The 13,248-nt window shown below is 68.7% G+C and overlaps 2 protein-coding genes across 2 annotated transcripts in view; one reads left to right on the forward strand and one right to left on the reverse strand.

The window, feature by feature from the left end:
* Positions 1 to 2,207, forward strand: part of SPTB (spectrin beta, erythrocytic) — an 18,731-nt gene extending 16,524 nt beyond the window's left edge. Inside the window, exons 33-36 of the mRNA XM_055813330.1 lie at positions 109 to 278; positions 358 to 531; positions 620 to 662; positions 1,094 to 2,207. Coding sequence (XP_055669305.1) covers positions 109 to 278; positions 358 to 531; positions 620 to 662; positions 1,094 to 1,264 — 558 coding nt within the window. The 3' untranslated portion in view covers positions 1,265 to 2,207. The remainder of the gene's footprint in view (positions 1 to 108; positions 279 to 357; positions 532 to 619; positions 663 to 1,093) is intronic.
* Positions 2,168 to 12,215, reverse strand: PLEKHG3 (pleckstrin homology and RhoGEF domain containing G3). The gene is made up of 17 exons (XM_055813430.1): positions 12,127 to 12,215; positions 8,470 to 8,789; positions 8,270 to 8,370; positions 8,110 to 8,179; positions 7,983 to 8,029; positions 7,765 to 7,915; positions 6,938 to 7,072; positions 6,665 to 6,847; positions 6,165 to 6,257; positions 6,004 to 6,090; positions 5,851 to 5,884; positions 5,667 to 5,774; positions 5,453 to 5,527; positions 5,260 to 5,298; positions 5,125 to 5,132; positions 4,782 to 5,011; positions 2,168 to 4,316 (listed from the first exon to the last, which is right to left on the reverse strand). Exons 2-17 carry the CDS (start codon positions 8,749 to 8,751, stop codon positions 2,792 to 2,794), a joined length of 3,168 nt encoding a protein of 1,055 aa, XP_055669405.1. The 5' UTR covers positions 8,752 to 8,789; positions 12,127 to 12,215; the 3' UTR covers positions 2,168 to 2,791.
* Positions 12,216 to 13,248: the final 1,033 nt, after the last annotated feature.

A 13,248-nucleotide genomic window follows, 5' to 3' on the forward strand; every position in this document is an offset into this window, starting at 1 on the left:
GACCCGCCACATGCGGAGTGCCACCATAGGAGGGGACAGCACCTCAGGGTGTGGTTTTTGGTGGCGGTGGTGACCCCGTGGTGTAACAGGGCTGTTGCTTTGCGGCAGCTGGTGCAGATGACAGGCGATGAGGAGCCAGCATCGCCGAGCCCGTGGCCACCGCGGGAGGAGCCGGAGGAGCCGGCCACATTGCCGGCCCGTACCTGCAGCATCCAGCTGGAGGGCTACCTCGGCCGCAAGCACGACCTGGAGGCAGCCACCAAGCGGGCATCCAACCGGTAGGCACGGCGGTGGCCACGGTGGCAGCGCCAGGGGGCATGGGTGCGTGCCAGGCTGATGGCGCTGCTGTGGTGGCAGGTCGTGGAGCACACGGTACTGCGTGCTGCGGGGTGGCCAGCTCGCCTTCTTCAAGGATGCCAAGAGCCGGGCGCTGGGGCTGCCCTGCCACGGCGAGGAGCCCCTGGGGCTGCGGGATGCCCTCTGTGAGGTGGCCGCTGGCTACAAGAAGAAGAAGCACGTCTTCAAACTCAGGTAGGGCGCCAGGCTGGCACAGCACACTGCGGCATGGCACATCACGGAGGTGGCACGCATCTCACTGGCACCTGCGCTCTGTCCCCAGGCTCAGTAACGGCAGCGAGTGGCTTTTCCATGGCAAGGATGAGGTGAGGGGTGTCCTGGAGGGACACGGGGTGACTGGTGGTGCCTGGGGGGACACAGTGGGGTTGGAGATGCCCAGGGGACACGGGGGTGGCCAGAGATGCCCAGGGGACAAGGGGACGGCCAGAAATGTCCAAGGGGACAGAGGGTGGCTGGTGGTACCCAGGGGACACCAGGGTGGCCAGAGGTGCCCAGGGGGTACCAGTAGTGCCAGCGGACACACTAGGTGACCTGTAGTGCTCAGTGCCACACAGGGTGGCTGGCAGTGCCCACAGGGCCGCCAGGGGTGCCATGAGGACATGGTGAAGGGCAGGCAGTGCCTGGGGTGCTATGGGGGGCTGGGGAGAATGTGGGGCATCTGGCATCACGCCGGGGGCCACAGGAAGGTGATGGGGGGCCAGGGGAGCTCCCCCTGAGCCCATGCCCGTGCCCACAGGAGGAGCTGCAGGCCTGGCTGCAGGGGCTGAGCACAGCAATAACCGAGTGCCGGAGCAGCCGGGGGAAGGCGCAGAGCCTGCCCCTGCCCCCTGCCCCGGCACCCCCCGAGCCTCCCCTGCCCCGCAAGGACAAGGAGAAACGGTTCAGCTTCTTCCCAAAAAAGAAATAACCCCCCCGGGGTGGGGTTGGGCACCCTGCACCCCAGGGACCTGTCTCACCAGCGGTGCCCACTGCCATGTGTGCGTAGGGACCTGTATGTGCATGTCTCTATACGTACAGCCAGGGCTATAGGGGCAGCTGCCTGGCATCATGCGCGTGCAGGAGCCGTACAGCCCCGCTGTGGGCACCCCTCACCTCTGTGAGCACACGCGTGGGCCCACATCATGTATACGTGTAGCGGCACATATACGAACGGGCACAGCCCATGTGCGTTGAACACGTGCCTGTGTGCACATGTGTATATATATATATTTGTATTTATATATACATACATTTCCATGCTTAAGGGTATGCACACACCCATGTGGAGGTGAACACACGTGTATATGTACGTCCCTGTGGGCGCCCTCCGTGCACACGTCTGTGTGGATGGGCCCCTCCAGGCGTGTGCACCCAGGGGTGCCCCCTTGCACAGGGGTGCACAGCAGCCCCGTGCACACACATGTCCCTGCACGCACACGTGTGCACACGTGTGTCCCTGCATGCAGGTGCACCCACCCCTCCATGCGCACGGCCACACGCGTGCATGCCCCCCACCCGGCACCCAGCACCCACACATGGTGCTGTTGTGGGTCCCCCCCGCCCTCCCCAAGCCATAACGTGCCCCCCCCCCCCCCCAGCAGCACGTGGGTGCAGAGGGGGCACTCCTGGCCCCCACAGGCACCAACCAAAGAGCATCAGCATGTGGGCATGGGGGGGCACCGCTTGCCCCCGACCCCCTCCCACAGCCACCACCCTGTGCCCCTGCCGCACTGCTGGGGGGGGGGGGGGCGGGGGGCACCCCTGCACCCCGCGGCCGGGCTAAGCCACCCTGGGGGGAGTGCAGGCGACCAGAGAGGAACTTTTGGTTCGGTTTGGTTTTTGGTTTTTTTCTAATAAAGATGTGAAAGCGAGCTGGGTGCAGTGCTGGGTGCTGGGGTGTGTGTGTGGGGTGCCCCTGCTCCTGGGCACGTTGGAGGTTCATGAGGTGGCCCTTCTCCTGTGGGCTGGTGGGCCATGGGGTGGCCCTTCTTCCAGGTAGGTTGGAGGTCCCCAGGGTGCTGCTCCTCCTGAGAGAGCTGGGGGATCCATGGGGTGCCCCTGCTCTGGGGCAGGTTGAGGGTCCCCAGGGTGCTCCTTCTCCCAGGTGAGCTGGAGGTCCATGGGGTGCCCCTGCTCCTGGGCGGGTTGAAGGTCCCAAGGGTGCTCCTTCTCCTGGGCAGGCTGGGTGTCCATAGGGTGCCCCTTTTTCCAGGTAGGTTGGAAGTCTACAAGGTGCTCCTTCTGAGGGAGCTGGGGGTCCATGGGTGCCTCTGCTTCTAGGCGAGCTGGGGGACTATGGGATGCCCCTTCTTCCAGGTAGGTTGGAGGTCCGCAGGGTGCTCCTCCTCTCAAGTGAGCTGGGGGTCCACGGGTGCCCCTTCTTCCAGGTAGGTTGGTCCACAGGGTGCTCTTTCTTCTGGGGGTCTGTGGGACACCCCTTCTCCCTGTCACCCACCTAGCTGGCAGCATCAAGGGTCTGAAATTTCTGCCGCAGGTCCCTGACGAGGCCGTGGCGGGGGGGCTCAGGGGTGTCGAGGGGCTCGGGGCAGCGCCGCCGGTACTCCTCAGAGGCCTGGTAGGCTTTGCAGCGCTCCACCACTGCCTTCAAGCAGATCTTCTCCCGGGTGGTGGGCGAGCGGATCTGCACGTAGGTGGGGGGCTCAGCAGGCGCTGGCAGCTGCTCCAGCACCAGCACCCGCTGCCCGGGACCCAGGGGAGCCTCTGCTGCCACCCACAGCGCCCCGTCACTGCTGTGCCGTGCCGGCGCTGGCTCAGGGGTGCTGGGACCCCCGCCCGCCTCGGCGCTCCGGCTCCGGCCGCTGCCTCGCTCCTTCTCGGCTGGCCGGCCGCCCCGGCACGGCCCGTCAGGTGCCGAGCGGCTGCGGCTCACCGGTGGGGGCCGTGGGGCACCAAAACGGGCACGAAGCTCCCGCACATCAGGCCAGGTGAAGGGCTCAGTATTGCCAGGGCTGGAGGGACTGCGGGGGACACCCGAGGAGGGGGCCACCGCCAGCCCCCCATGGCGTGGCACAACCACCGAGGGGGTGCCGGTGCACAGGTCCCCCTCCTCTGGCTGTGCTGGGGGGCATCGGGCACCGGCACGGCGGCTCTTGATGCGGAGGCTGTACTGCCGTGCCAGCTGGTACACCTTGGTGCCAGGGTGCGGTGGGGTCAGCAGCAGCCTCGGCGGTGGCCCAGCCGGCAGCCCCTCACCCCCGGTGCCCAGGTCGTCCTCCTCCAGGATGAGCAGCGGCTCGGGGGGCTGTGGCTCAAGGGGCTGCAGCCCGTTCTCCTGGCACGGCTCTTCTGGCGATGCCTCGGGCCCCTCTGGCGCTGGCTGGGTGGGGGGCTCAGAGGCTGCCGGGGGCCGGGGGAGGCCGTTGAGGCGGCAGATGGAGCTTCGCACCAGTCCCTTAGGGATGAAGGAGAGGCTCTCGCGGCGGCGCACGCTGAAGCTGGCGTCCTGGTGCTCGGCGTGCCCGTAGTAGCTCTTAATCTTGTCAAGGAGCAGGCGGTCCCGGCTGGAGAGTAGTGACTCCCGACGGGCTCCGGCCAGGGGCTCGGGTGAAGGGACGGTGCTGCGGGACCCCCCAGGCTCCCCGGCCTCGAGTGGGGGGGCACCATCCAGGCTGAGCGCGCTGCCACTGCGGCTGGCCGGCCGCCCCTCCAGCGCCAGGCTGCTGCGGCGGGAGAAGCTGCCGCCACCACCGAAGCGCTCTGCGATGACGCTGGCCTGGTCCAGCACCGAGGGGGGCAGGATGCTGCTGGCAGCTCCTTCTTCCTCCTCCTCCTCCTCCTCCTCACTGCTCAGCCCCTGCAAATCCTCTGCAGCACGCTCCGGCTCCCTCTCCCCACCAGGCAGCACCGGTGCCGGGGTCCCCGCCGAGGAGGGGGCTTCAGGTGCCCCTGGCCCCTCGGGGTGCTCCCTGGTGCTGCTGGCCTGCGGAGGGGCAGGCAGGTGGGTGCTGGGTCCCTCGGGACTCCCCGGCAGGAGCTGCAGGGCTGCACTGACCTTCTCGCAGCTCCCTGGCCCCCAGCTGCTTGGCCGCTTGGGTCCCTCCAGCGCCAGTGGGTGCCCCCCCAGCCTGGGCAAGAGCAAGCGGGGGGTGTCATGGGCTGGGGGGGCACCCGGCTGCTCGAAGCAGGACCGCTGCTGGAGGTAAGCCCCAGCCAAACTCATGGCTGAGGACACCACAGCGTTCCCAGGAGCAACATGGGGTACCCCAGGAGTGATGCAGGGTGTTCTGGGAGCAATATGGGGGTGCCCCAGAAGTGATGCAGCCTCCCCTCCGAGTAACATGGGGTGCCCAGAAATGATGCTGGGTGCCCTGGGAGTGACATGGGGTGCCCCAGAAGTAACAGGGTGCCCTGCAAGCAACATGAGGTACCCTAGGAATGATGCTGGGTGCCCCAGGAGTGATGGGAGATGCCCAGGGTAGCACTACGCAGTAGGTACCCTCTGTGGGGTTTGGGGGGCTGGGGTGGGTACCTGCTCCTCCTGCGGCTCTGGCAGGTCCACAGCGCCAGGCAGCTCCTCCTGGCATTCCTTGTCTAAAGCCTCTTCTTCGTCTTCCTCCTCCTCTTCCTCCTCCACCACACCTTCAGTCACTGCCCAGGCTCTGGGGTGCTGGGGGGGCTCCCCCGCCTCCAGGAGAGCCCCGTCGCTGTCAGCGTGCTACTCGGGGGTGAGTGTCAGGCTCAGGGTCCTGTTCTCTCTACCCCTGGCAAGTAGCGTGCCAGGGCTAGGGGGGCCCGGGCACCCCAACCCACCCTGTGCCCCAGCATTACCTTCAGCCCTGCCAGAAAAGCAGAAAAAAGAGAGAAAAGTAGAGGTTGGGGGGGCAGCGGCACCCCAGAGTGCCTCCCCCAGCCCTCGGACCTCCTCTGCCCACCCCACCGGTGCCAGCAGCCGTGCCAGCTCACCTTGCTCACCCAGCTGCCGCAGGATCTCTTTGGCAGGCTCTGCAGGGAGAAGTTGGGCATCCAAATCAGGTGATGGTAGCGTCCCCCAGCCCCCCCATCACTCATGTCTCCCAGCCCACCTATCCCCAACCCCACCAGTATCCCCAGCCCCCCCACCCTGGCTGGGGTCCTCACTCCCTGCATGCATCTGCACCTGACTGCCTGCGCCCCGTGTGCCCGTGCAGCCGGTCTGGCAGTGTCTCCGCACGGTCCCGGTGCTGGAAGGGCTCTGTGGGCACAGGGACACCCATCAGCACGAGCACCCAGTGCCTACCACCCCGACGGGCATCGGTGCGACCCAGCCATGGTGTCACCCCGGGGCAGGGTCGGCAGCGGTGGTGGGGACGCTGGGGACGTGCGGCTCTCACCGGACTGCCGGCGGCCCTGGCGCAGCTCAGCAGCGGGGTCAGCCAGGGGCTGGCAGGACCAGCTCTTCTTCAGGCGCTCGGGGCTGCAGCGGGGAAGGCGTGGGGGGTCTGCAGGGACAAGGGGTGATGCTGGGGGGGACAGGCGAGGGCAGGGAGGGGACCGTGGGGCGGCAGTGGCACTCACAGAACAAGTCCATCTCCAGGATGGCTTCCTTAGCCTGGGGGGGAAGGAGGACAGAGAGAAACAAGGGGTGAAGCTGGGGTGCAGCTGCCCCCTCCTTGCTATGCTGGGGGGGGCCCTGGTGCCAGCACAGCACCCATCCCGCTCTGCCCTCACCTTCTGGGGGATGATGGCGTGATGGTTCTCCAGGATGAGCCGCTTGATGTGATGGGTCCACACACGTTTCTCCTCCACACTTTTGGCCTGGGGCAGGACAGGGAGGGTGGTGGGGTTGGGCAGGGGTTCCCCAGGGTGACCCCCACCCTGTGCCCCCCTACCTGCAGGCTGTGCTGCTGCTTGCCATGCTTGTAGTGAGCCAGGCTGAAGCAAAGCGAGTCCCGTGTGCTCTCGATCAGCATCAGCGAGGAGCACTGAAGGCAGAGGCCATCAGCCCTCCATCCCCAGCACCCCCCAGACCCCTTCCCAGCACCCACCGGGCTCCCCATCCTCAGCACCTACCCTGGTACCCCCCCCATCCCCAGCACCCACCAGGGTCCCCATCCCTCCCCAGCACGCTGCAGTCTCCCCCATCCCCAGCACACCCTGGACACCCATTCTGACACCTATTTGGCTCATCATCCTTAGCACCCACCCTGGTCCATTCCATCCCCAGCACCCACCGAGCTCCCCATTCCTTGCACGCACCCTGGTCCCCTCCATCCCCAACACACTCCGGACCCCCATCCTAGCACTCACCCTGGTCCCCTCCATCCCTGGCACCCATCAGACTCCCCCATCCCCAGCACCCACCCTGGTCCTCTCCATGCCCAGCACCCACCGGGATGTGGCTCTTGTAGACATAGTGGTCACCACGGCGCTTGGTGATGAGGAGGGTCTTGTCGAAGAGGAAGACAGCGCGCTCGTGGCGCACCCGCTGCACCCGAAAGGTGCCCTCCAGCACCAGCTCCCCGTAGCTGGTCAGGTCCGGTCCCTTCCAGCCCAGCAGAAGCGACTGGATCTCCTGCGTGAGTGCCCCGGGATGGGTGCATCAGGACACCCACCACCACGGTGGTGCCCACCCAGTGCCACCCACAACACTGCTGGTGCCCACCTGCTGGCGGATGGCGTGTTCGTGCTTGCGCTTCATGTCGTTGATGTACCAGGCGACACAGGTCATGGTGTCAATGGCCTCCAGCACCACCTCGTAGTCGTCCCCTGACTTGTGCTCAAAGTGCTTGGCGATCTCCTGCCAGCAAAGGACGCGGCATCGGGGGAGATGTGGTGGTGTGCCATACCAGGGGGCTAGGCTGTGCCAGGTGCCCGTGCCATGCCAGGTGTGTGCGCTGTGCCAGGGAAATGTGCCATGCTGGGTGCCCATGCCATGCCAGGGAACCAGGCTGTGCCAGGGAAATGTGCCACGCCAAGCACCCATGCCACGCTGGGGAACCAGGCTGTGCCAGAGAAGGGTGCTGTGCCATGCCAGGGGACCAGGCTGTGCCAGGGAAATGTGCTGTGCCAGGTACCTGGACTTTGCCAGGGAACATGCTGTGCTGGGGAACCAAGCTGTGCCAAGCGCCTGTGCCACATCAGCTGCCTAAACTGTGCCAGGAACTCCTGCTCTGCCACTTCCCCATGCCATGCCACACACCTGGCCTGTGCCAGGCACCTATGCCCTGCCGGGTGCCCATGCCAGACCAGGCACCCAGACTGTGCCATATGCCATGCCATGCACCCACCGCACACCAGGCGCCAGTACCCTGCCGGGTGCCCATGCCATGCCATGTCCCCATGCCACACCAGGCACTCACACCACACCAGGCACCGGTACCCTGCCGGGTGCCCACGCCATGCCATGTCCCCATGCCACACCAGGCACTCACACCACACCAGGCACCGGTACCCTGCTGGGTGCCCATGCCGCGCCACATGCCGGCTCACCTGGAGCAGCAGGTGGTACTTGAGGATCCTCTGGACGGGCTTGAGCAGGTAGGCACCGAGGGGCAGCGCGTGCCGCAGCCGCTCCTGGCACTCACGGAGGAACCGGGCCTGGGGCTTGCTCCTCATGCACTCAGCCAGCGCCGCCACCGAGCTGCGGGCAGGGAGCGGGATCAGCCCCCTGCCCAGCCCCCTGCCCAGCCAGGCCCCTCCCAACTCACCTGGGGTAGTTGTTGCAGTACTGGGTGTAGATGGCAAACTCCTGGCTCTGCGGGCAGGGGGAGCACGGTGAGAGCCTGGCACGGCCCTGTGCCCCCCGCCAGTGCCCCCCGCCATGCCCACCCTTACCCGGGTGACGAAGCAGACAGCCACGGCCACGGGGTCATTGGCGCAGCTCTCCAGGTTTTGCAGCAGGGTGCTAGGGGGGACAGAGGGGATGGGATGACAACAGCCCCCCCAGCTGTGGGACTGGCTGTGCCCCCCCACCCGCGGCACAGGGAGCACCCACCTGCTGAGCTCGTAAATGTCCTCGATGTTGCCGAAAAGCGCGCTGACCTGCTCCGGCCGCAGCACTGGCTCCTCCGCATCGATAATCTTGCCCAGGTAACCCTGCCGGGCACCCATGGGTGGTGGCGGCACTGGTGCAACCAGCCAGGCCACCCCCAAACCCCATCTGAGGGGTGTCCCGTGTCCCTCCCCAGCACTCACCTCCACGATGCTGCGCAGGTCACGGGCGTAGGTGCGCTCCGACTCCACAATCTCCAGCACCACCCGCCCCAGGTAGCTGGGCTCGGCCCCGGGGCCACCAAAAGGTGCCAGGGGGTGCCCACCACGGCCACCCGGCCACCCCCCGGGGGAAGCGTTGTTGTTGCTGTTGCACAGCCCCTCAGCCCATGGCTCGGCCCCGCCGCCAGCCGGCTCCTCCATGGCGTGGCCGGGCTCCAGCACCGGGCTCAGGGTAGGGTGCTGCAGGCAGGCGGGCACCGGCATGCCGGCATCCCTCAGCACTGGTGGGGTGCAGGACGGGTCTGGGAAGGGGGAGAGCAGCATGGTTAGGGGGGTGTGGAGACCCCCCTGCAAAGAGCCCCCGAGGTTGACCTGATGGCCAAACACTTCAGGCCAGGGTGGTGCCAGCACCCCTCAACCCCAAAAATCCCCGGCTACGGAACAGCCGAGGCAGGATACAGCCTGGCCGGATCCTGGCACAGCCCAACAAGGCCTCCCACCCGCCAGGGCCCTGAGAATTAGGGGTTCACCCCCTCCCTTGCCCCAGAGCCAGGTGATGCACTCCAGGAGCCAGAGACCATGCTCCAGGAGGAAGAGGCTCCCCGGTGGGACCAACGCCATTGCCATGCCGAGCCCCCACCCGCTGGCACCCCGCTGTGCGTCACTGCCGTGCCTGTGGGACACCTTCCAGGTGAGCTGAGCGCTGGCCCGCCCTTCCAGACCACCGGTGCCACCGGCTACTCCCCTACGGCACCAGTATCCTCCTGTGCCACTGAAACCGTGCGGTGCCACCGATCCAGCTGGGGCACCCAAAAACCAGCTGCCAGCAGCAAAGCGTGCCAGAGCGGCGGCAAGGGCTCACCGCTGCGCTGTTTGGCAGAGGGACAGTTTGCAGCAGGGCACCGAGCCCGCTCACCCCAGCAGGTGGGTGGCCCCAGGGACGGTGACCTTCAGCCCGGCCACGTGCCGGCGGCGGGGCTGCCCGAGCCCCCCGGCACCACCGGGGGGGTGCCAGTATTGAACCGGTCAGGCCGGTTCCCGCCGGCTCCTCCCTGCACCCGCCATGCCGCATGGCTGCGATCCCGCCGCCGCCCTCCCCACAGCTTTCCCATGCAAGCCAGGAGCCCCCCAAATACCCACCATGGTGCCGCCCCCAGCCCCACATCCCCAGACTGTGCTGCAGCCCAGGCATCCCTGTTGCTGGCACAGCTGGCTCTGCCATGGGGCACCCCCTCGGCATCCTGGCTCTGAGTGATTTGGGGAGCAGCCCGCCCAGACCCCGAATCCTTCAGCCTTGCCCTGGCCCCATGGTCATGTTGGCCAGGGGAGACCCGGCCCCATGGACACCCTGGCACTGGGTGGGGGGCACCCAGCCCCATGGACAGCCCATCCTGCCAGGGCCACTGAGGCCAGCAGACCCCCAGCATCCACACCCGGCAGGGTCCGATCCCCGCCCCCACCCATGTCCCTTCCAGGGGACAAGAGGGGACACCCGGGTGGCACCGTGGGGGGCACACAGGGCACAGCTACCCCACGCCTGCTACGGGGGGACGGTGGCCCAGTGCCCGCGCTGGCTCCCCCACGTGATGCCCGGCCAGGGATTTGCGGCCACCTCGGCTCGTCCCCGCAGGCCGCCCCCGGCCACCCTAATCCGCTCAGCGCGCCGGGATTACTGCGCCGGCCCCACGTCACAGGGACCGTGGCCACTCGCCTGGGCCACCGCCGGCCCACCCGGCTGGGGGCTTTATCCTCTTACCCCCCAGCACCGCCGCGGTGGGCACGCTGCTAGCCAGAGCCCCCCCGGCTCCCACTTGCCGCCTTCTCCCGGGGGGGGGAGGGGGATTAGCCTTGACCTTCACCCCTGCCGGGACAGGATGCTGCCCCCAACCCCGGGGGCTGCCAGAACCCCGGGGCACCCCCAGCCTTGCTGCTGGGGACAGGAGAGACCCCCGGGGTGCCGAGCTGTATGTAGCCCATGGGTGCTGCTGGCAGCACAGGCAAGGAAGGACACCAGGAGGCTGCCGGCTGGCCCCGGCATGGGGGGACCCCAAAACTCCCCAGCAGGGGAAACTGCAGCAGGGGCCGGTGCTGTGCCGAGCTGCCGGTGCCGGTGCTCGCGGGGTGAGGTTTTCTCCCCGCCGCGGGATTGCCGGCCCTGTTGCACATTCCTGCGCGGGAGCCGGGGCGAGAGGCTCAGCCCACGGTGCTTTCCCAGGGCCCTGGCACGGCACGGCACGGCACAGCACAGCACGGCACGGCACGCCGGGAGACGAGGGTGGGCAGGCCGGGGGTGCAGGGTCGGGCAGCCGGCCGAGCAGGGCTGGAGGAGGCCAGCCTGGCGGAGCCATATAAGGGAAGGCAGTTCACCATTTCCAGGCATTTTCCAGGATCGCAGCGGCCTTGGGAGCGGGGAAGGTCGCTGCCGGCTCCAGCCCAGCTGCCATGGCTCGGCGCGGCCGTCGCTCCTGGCCCCGGCTGGCACCGCCGGTGCCCGGCAGGCACAGCCTGGGTGCTGGCACTCCTGCCCGCAGCATCGCGGTGCCGCAGGCGGTGCGGCACGACAGGGGTCACCATGCCACAGCAGTGAGACCCCCACACACCACGGCAGCTGTGACGCCATGCCTGGGTGGGACTGGAGCCCGAGCCCACGGTGCAGAGCGCCCAGAACACGGTGGCATCAACCCCGCAGGGCTGCCAAAGCCTCTTAGTGTCCCGCGCCCATGGCGTCCCGTGTGGCCAGCAGCCACCTAATCCCACCGGAGGGGTGCAAGGCACCCCGCTCCACATGCGACTCGGGGTCCCGGTGTGGTACCCCTGTCCCAGCTGCCAGTGCACGCACAGGGGTCACCATCGTGCCCTGCACCCCTCAGCTGGGCCTGGGGTCCTCCCCAGCCCCATGGCTGCCTGTACTGGGTGTCTCCCAGGACCCCCGGTCCCCTGCCCTCCCTGGGCACCCACAGCCCTGCCCCATGGCTCACCAGGGCCCTCCACCCCTATGGCCCCTCCAGCACCCAGAGCTCCTGCCCCACTGGGACCCATGGCTGTGGGCACCCCAGCACCCAGAGCTCCCACCCCGTGGGCACCCAGAGCTCCTGCCCCACCGAGACACATGGTGCCAGCCCCACCGGCACCCACACTGCTGGGCACCCTGGGACCCACGGCTCCCTGTCCCACTGGCACCCACAGCACTGGGCACTCCAGGCCCCGTGGCTCCCTGTCCCAGAGACCCACGGCTCCTGCTCCACTGAGACCCATGGCTCCCGCCCCACTGGGATGCAGTGGCTCCTGCCCCACCGGGACCCACGGCTCCTGCCCCACTGGGATGCAGTGATTCCTGCCCCACGGGGATCCACAGCTTCTGCCCCACCAGGATCCACGGCTCCTGCCCCACCGGGATCCATGGCTCCTGCTCCACTGGGACCCGCGGCACCCCCATGATCCACAGCGCCTGCTCCGCCGGGACCCCCGGCTCCCACCCCACCAGGACCCCCGGTGCCGGGCACCCCCGGGGACCGACACCTCCCGCTCCACCGGGACCCCCGGTGCCGGGCACCCCCGGCTCCCGCTCCACCGGGACCCCCGGGGCTCGGCAGCCCCCGCCCCCCCGGCCGCCCCCCCGCTGCCCCGGGCCGCACTCACCGCGCGCCGCCGCCCCGGCCCGGCCGTGCCCGCAGGAAGCGGCGGGAGCGCCCCGGGGGCGGGGACTGCGCCCGCCCCGCCCGGCCCGGCGGCGGCTCCGGCCCCGGCATCACCCCCGCCCCGCCCGCCGCCCGCCCGGCGGACAGTCCCGGTCTGGTTCCTGTACGGTCCCGTACTGTCCAGGCCCGGTCCCAGTACAGGCCCGGTACAGCCTCAGTACAGTCCCGGTACAGTCCAGGCATGATCCCAGCACAGTCCCAGTATGGTTCCCATACAGTCCCGGTACTGTCCTGGTATTATCCCAGCACAGTCCAGGCATCATCCCAGTAGAGTCCTGGTATGGTCCCAGCACAGTCCCAGCCGGATCCTGGCAATGTCCCTGCACGCACCGAGGCGCAGTGTGGGGGGACACCACGCCCACTGGGCCACCCCATGGGACCCCAGCCCAGGGGGACACGGTCACCAAGGGGCAGAGCCCGCAGGTGCTGCCAGCCATGGGGCAGATGTGGGGCACCACCAGCGGGACCCCCTTGGGGCCAGGGCAGCGCAGGTGCCAGGGGCAGGGGGATGCACCTGGGACCCCCACCCCTGCCCTTCCCAGCGTGGCCCAGCTCAGCATGGCACGGCACCGCTGTGCCACCGGCCCCAGCTCCTGGGGGTGCTGCAGCACCCAGGGTGCTCCAACCCCCGCGATGGAGCAGGGGGTAGGCAGAGCCCCCGGCCCAGGTGCAGCACCCCAGCGCCCCATGGCACGCACCGCCAGCATGGGGCTGTCCTGCCGCGGCCTCGTGCTGCCGGAGCAGGGCTCCCGCTCAAAGGCAGGATTGTTTGGGGCCAGCACGGCGTGCCCGGCCGGGCCCCCGGCACCACATGGCATCGGGGGGCACCGTGCGCACCGTGCTGGCATGGCCGGGCTGGGGGGGCAGAGGGGTCCCCGCCGCCCTCGCTGGGACACCGGCACGTGCTCTGCCAGCAGCCTGGCCCCGCGTGCCTGACACGCCGCGCCGGCGGCAGCTGGGGGGGGGGGGGGGGGGGGGGGGGGGGGGCGCTGCTCCGGCCTCCCGAACCCAGATCCGGTGCCCTGGAGATGCCCCTCTCCCCCCCCTTCCCAGGCCCACCCCC

This window comes from Falco peregrinus, chromosome 9 (assembly GCF_023634155.1).
Source record: "Falco peregrinus isolate bFalPer1 chromosome 9, bFalPer1.pri, whole genome shotgun sequence".
Taxonomy (NCBI): Eukaryota; Metazoa; Chordata; class Aves; order Falconiformes; family Falconidae; genus Falco; species Falco peregrinus.

Coding starts and splice junctions, on each gene's coding strand:
- PLEKHG3 (XM_055813430.1), bottom strand. CDS start 8,751: ATGCCGGTGCCCGCCTGCCTGCAGCACCCTACCCTGAGCCCGGTGCTG. Junction 8,030..8,109: donor CTGTCTGCTTCGTCACCCGG/GTAAGGGTGGGC, acceptor CCCTGCCCGCAG/AGCCAGGAGTTTGCCATCTA. Junction 5,885..6,003: donor ACGCCATCATCCCCCAGAAG/GTGAGGGCAGAG, acceptor CTTCCCCCCCAG/GCTAAGGAAGCCATCCTGGA.